Source organism: Schistocerca cancellata, chromosome 3 (assembly GCF_023864275.1).
Source record: "Schistocerca cancellata isolate TAMUIC-IGC-003103 chromosome 3, iqSchCanc2.1, whole genome shotgun sequence".
NCBI classification, from domain to species: domain Eukaryota; kingdom Metazoa; phylum Arthropoda; class Insecta; order Orthoptera; family Acrididae; genus Schistocerca; species Schistocerca cancellata.
Genome location: NC_064628.1, coordinates 715,068,309 through 715,073,789, shown reverse-complemented (window position 1 = coordinate 715,073,789; position 5,481 = coordinate 715,068,309). Strand labels below are relative to the sequence as shown.

At 49.3% G+C, this 5,481-nt stretch overlaps 1 protein-coding gene across 1 annotated transcript; it reads right to left on the bottom strand.

Moving 5' to 3' along the window:
* Positions 1-265: 265 nt before the first annotated feature.
* LOC126176976 (protein transport protein Sec31A-like) lies at positions 266-1,698 on the bottom strand. Its single transcript, XM_049924192.1, has 2 exons — positions 1,156-1,698; positions 266-773 (listed from the first exon to the last, which is right to left on the bottom strand). Exons 1-2 carry the CDS (start codon positions 1,585-1,587, stop codon positions 273-275), a joined length of 933 nt encoding a protein of 310 aa, XP_049780149.1. The 5' UTR covers positions 1,588-1,698; the 3' UTR covers positions 266-272.
* Between the last annotated feature and the right edge of the window lie 3,783 nt (positions 1,699-5,481).

Sequence of the window (5,481 nt, the reverse complement as noted above, 5' to 3'; positions counted from 1 at the left end):
TTAGACGATAATTATCAATTGCTATGTAAGGCTAATGGCGCCTTGCTAGATGGTAGCCATGGACTTAGCTGAAGGCTATTCTAACTATCTGCTCGGCTAATGAGCGATGCTTCGTCAGTGTAGTCGCTAGCAAAGTCGTCGTACAACTGGGGCGAGTGCTAGTCCGCCGTTCTAGACCTGCCATGTGGTGGCGCTAGGTCTGCAAGTACTGACAGTGGCGACACGCGGGTCCGACATGTACTAATGGACCGCGGCCGATTTAAAGCTACCACCTAGCAAGTGTGGTGTCTGGCGGTGACACCACATTCCTCCCCCGCAAATCGGCGAACGGTTGTGTTATAAGGCTTCCGCCCGCCGTGAGGAGGGCCCCATGTTGACGTATGCGATGAGGTGGGGAGCCTAACAACAGGCGAGGCTGTGCCACCCGCACCCGGCCATTCGGTCCGAGGGGAGCTAGGAAACGCCTGGAAACCTACTCCAGGGTGCACGTCAACATGCGGCGTATGCGCCCGTAATGAGACAGGAGGGGCCGAAGGGTCGACCTCCATTGCATCGGGGTATCCGACGCGCGATGACGCCATGTGGTCCGGAGCGGGCAAGAGTTCCATGGCGGAGGACAGCTGGTCACGGGAAGCGATCGGCAGCGCGTGACCCAGGGAGGCGGTTGGCGGCTGCAGCGAAGCGTCCTCTGCGGGCTGCGCCGGCGGCGGCTGCGGCGGCGACGGCGGCTGCGCGACGCCATGAGGCAAAATGGAAGGCATCGTCGGTAACACCTGGGGATGAGGCGAGCCAGTAGGCTGTGCCACCCGCACCCGGCCATTCGGTCCGAGGGGAGCTAGGAAACGCCTGGAAACCTACTCCAGGGTGCACGTCAACATGCGGCGTATGCGCCCGTAATGAGACAGGAGGGGCCGAAGGGTCGACCTCCATTGCATCGGGGTATCCGACGCGCGATGACGCCATGTGGTCCGGAGCGGGCAAGAGTTCCATGGCGGAGGACAGCTGGTCACGGGAAGCGATCGGCAGCGCGTGACCCAGGGAGGCGGTTGGCGGCTGCAGCGACGCGTCCTCTGCGGGCTGCGCCGGCGGCGGCTGCGGCGGCGACGGCGGCTGCGCGACGCCATGAGGCAAAATGGAAGGCATCGTCGGTAACACCTGGGGATGAGGCGAGCCAGTAGATGGGTCCCCAGGGCGCTGACCGGACGGCTCCGTCGCTGAAAGCAGACGGGGAGCGGCAGAACCCAGGCGACGACAGAGGCGCAGCTGATTGAGATGCCGACGCACCTCACCAGAGGCCCCCAAAACCAGATACATCGCGCGGCCGAGGCAGCGAAGAATGCGCCCTGCGAGCCAACGCCGTGAACCGCGATAGTTGCGATAGAATACAACGTCGCCTGGAGCAAAAGCAGGAGTCTGCCGCTGCACAGGAACCTGATGCGGTGGATGCAGCAAAGACATCAAGGTTCGATGAGGACGACCGTGAAGCAACTCAGCCGGCGAGCGACCATCGTGGGGCTGAGAGCGATACGCAGACAAAAAGAGCAACAACGCGTCCTCCCGAGAATGCGACTCTTTCAACTTCAACATCTGTGACTTGAAAGTCCGGACCAACCGTTCAGCGGCACCGTTTGACTGAGGCGAAAACGGCGCGGACGTCAGATGTTGAATACCATTGGCCTTGCAGAATGACTGAAATTCTGCGGACATGAATTGTGGGCCATTGTCGGAAACAATAGTCTGTGGAAGACCTTCCACGCAAAAGATAGCACACAACGCTCGGATGGTGGCAGAAGACGTCGTGGAAGACATCCGGACAACAAAAGGAAAATTACTGAAGGAATCGACAACAACCAACCATCGAGCATTCCAGAATGGACCAGCAAAATCGATATGTAAGCGTTGCCAAGGGGAAGTGGCTTTTGGCCATGCAAAGAATTTCCGCGGCGGTGCGGATTGTTGTTCGGCACACGCCATGCAAGAAGAGCACATATTCGTAATTGCAGCATCGAGTCCGAACCAAGTACAGTGCTGACGAGCAAGTTGTTTCGTACGCACTATACCCCAATGTCCTTGGTGGAGAAGCTTTAAGACAGAGGACTGTAACGAACGTGGGACCACGACCCTAGACTGATCATTATCAGAACGCAACAACAAAACACCACGTCGCACAAAAAGTCTTTCCTTGTGAGCAAAAAATCGGCGAACCAACGGATTCTCGATCCGGGACTTGGACAAGGGCCATTGCGTAGCAACAAAACGCAAAACGGTAGCAAGGACAGGGTCAGCAGCTGTGGCTGTAGCTACACGACGAAAATCAATCGGAAACGATTCGACCACGTCATCGGCTTCCGCATCAATGAACATGCAAGCAAGTTCGGAAGAATCGAATGCTTTATTCTCAGCAACAGGCAAACGGGACAATGCATCGGCGTTTCCGTGCTTAGCAGTGGACCGATACAAGATATCGTAGCGGTACTGCGAGAGGAATATAGACCAGCGAATGAATTTCTGCGCCGTACGCGGAGGGACAGGCTTGTTTGGATGAAAAAGCGATGTCAAAGGTTTGTGGTCTGTGATGATGGTAAAGTAACGACCATACAAGAAATCGTGAAACTTTGTAACACCAAACACGAGAGCCAAAGCTTCTTTCTTTATCTGGGAATAATTTCTTTGCGCTGACGAGAGCAATTTGGACGCAAAGGCAATAGGGCGATCATGCGAACCATCTTTGTGAGCAAGCACAGCACCGATCCCGAAATCCGATGCATCTACCATCAACAAAAGGGGTTTCTGGGGATCGAATGGCGTAAGGCAAGTATTTGAAAGCAACGCCGATTTCAATAGGCGAAAGGCGCGTTCGCATTCCGTCGACCAGACGAACGGAACACCCTTACGGCGTAAGTGATGAAGCGGAGCTGAAATGGAAGAGGCATGTGGAATAAAGTTATGGTAGTAATTTATTTTTCCCAACACACTCTGTAGCTGCTTCAACGTTTGCGGTGAAGGCAAGTCCTGTATGGCACGGAGGTGCTCCAGACTCGGATGTATGCCTTGGGCATTAATTACATGTCCCAGATATGGCAAGTCACGAGCAAAAAACACACATTTGTCCTTCCTCAAGCGAAGACCATTCTGTCGCAAGACCTGAAATAATGTTCGGAGATTTTGTAAATGTTCTGCTTCTGTCTTTCCGGAGATCACTATATCGTCCAGATAGTTCGCTGCAGTAGGGACCGACGCACAACTAGTTTGTAAATATTGCTGAAACAATGCAGGGGCGGATGCACACCCGAATGGCAGTCTTTTGAATCTGTACAATCCAAGATGCGTGTTAACCACCAATACGCTCTGGGATTCTTCGTCCACCGGTATTTGCAAGTACGCATCTGCTAGGTCCAACTTTGAAAAATATTTTCCCGGGCACAGCTTGTCAAAAAGATCTGCCGGGCGGGGCAAAGGAAAAGTAGCAGTCACTAGTTGTGGATTCACTGTTGCCTTGAAGTCCACGCAAAGTCAATTTTCCGGAAGGTTTTAGCAAAATTACTAAGGGTGAGGCCCAGAGAGAAGCCGGCACACGTTCAATTACACCTTGTGTTTCGAAATCGGTTAATGTTCTTGCGACCTCATCACGCAATGCGTGGGGAACATTGCGCGCTCTGAAAAATTTCGGTTGCGCGTTTACTTTTAGTTCCAAATGTGCTTCATAGTTCTTAGCGCAACCAAGGCCCGGTGCAAAAATGTCGGCAAATTCCTCACATAGACGGGAAACACTGGCTGAAGGCACAGTCTGGTTCACTGATAGGACCTGATTTACGATAGACAAATTAAACAACTGAAATAAATCTAAACCAAACAAGTTCACTGCAGCAGAAGAACGAAGAACGTAAAATGGCACAAGTTTTGTTTGTCCCTTGTATGTTGCAAGAAGGCTGCACTGTCCTAACACAGGGATATGCTGTCCTGAATAACTAGTGAGCTGAACATTTGCGGCACGCAACGGCGGGGCGCCCAGTTGTTTGTACGTATCGTGATTGAGCAATGAAACTGCAGCTCCGGTATCGAGCTGGAACGGTATCACTTGTCCGGCAAAGTCCAAATCTACAAAAAGTTTATTGTCCTGCTGACGACAAGAGCGACTGTTTTCTGCAACTTGAACAGACACTGGTACAGAATCACTTGCGACGTGACGGGATTGCCGTCGCCGTCGACGCACACTTTTTGTGGGACGAACACAGTCACTGTTAGAGAGAGAAACACTGGATGGAGTGGCATTAATTACATGAATGTTGCATGGGGGCTTAATTAAATATATAAGAATGCAAATATTTTTAGTAGCTGTCTGTCCGAGTACGCAAGTGTCGTAAACGGTTGGCGCTGACTAGTTTTAATACACAACCTGACTGCATGGAATAACAACAAAGAATGAAATGAAAATTTTCTGTTAACACAATTAATTAATTAAGTCCCCAGCAACTATAAAACCTACTAAACCAAAGCACAAGTTTAATTGTTCTGTGTGTGGGAGTGTGACTCAACGTACACATCTGGCACGGTTCTTCTCCAACAAGACAAGAATTTTTAAATACCAATTATACTGACGTGATAAAAGAAAATTAGAAATACTATAATTGCGTAAGGAAAGCAGAATTACACTCTAATACAAGAACACACGCCAGATGCTTTGTTGACTGAACCTGTAATGACACATTATTCAGGACACTGAAAGAATAAAAGAAAATAGTGTTTTGTTACCTCCATATATATTGACGAAATGCACTCTGACCATTACAATATCTCCATTAGAACAACATCTGCTATCTCTCCCATCAAAAAACTGCATTAAACATGGAACAACACTCACTACTACCACTCTCCACTACATCTAAACAAGAACCGCCTACCACAACTTCTCAAGAATCACTGCCAGTGGAGGCGGCAGAACAATACTCTCTGGCGCGATCTCTGGCGCTGTGGCTCAGTGTAGCCACCTTTCATATGCCCCTCCTCCACGGGCTAGAATTTGATGGTATTTTTGCCAGCATTGGTGGTGAAAATACCACCAAATTCGCCAAAAAAAAAAAATACAGACAAAAATAAAAGATAATATTAATACGTAAATATCATATAACTAGATAAAATTTTGGCTTTGCACTGACCTTACAATAGCCTAATATATAAAATACAGTAAGGAATACAAATTCTTTCATACATATGACTTTACATAATAGTTTACACAAATATCATGTGGTTAAACAATTCAATCAATAGCGTCAGCAATGACGAATATGTGCAGGTAAGAGTCTCATAACTTTTCACGAACAGTAATACACAAAAAATCAGTTTATACAAATATTCACATAAAATGCTTTCACAACAAGTAGTTGACAGTTCCAGCAGTAGCACCCAGCAATGTTGAACAGGTGCTACAGCAACAAGTGACATCATGTCAGTAGAAGCAGTCCATCAGTGGCACCCAGCATT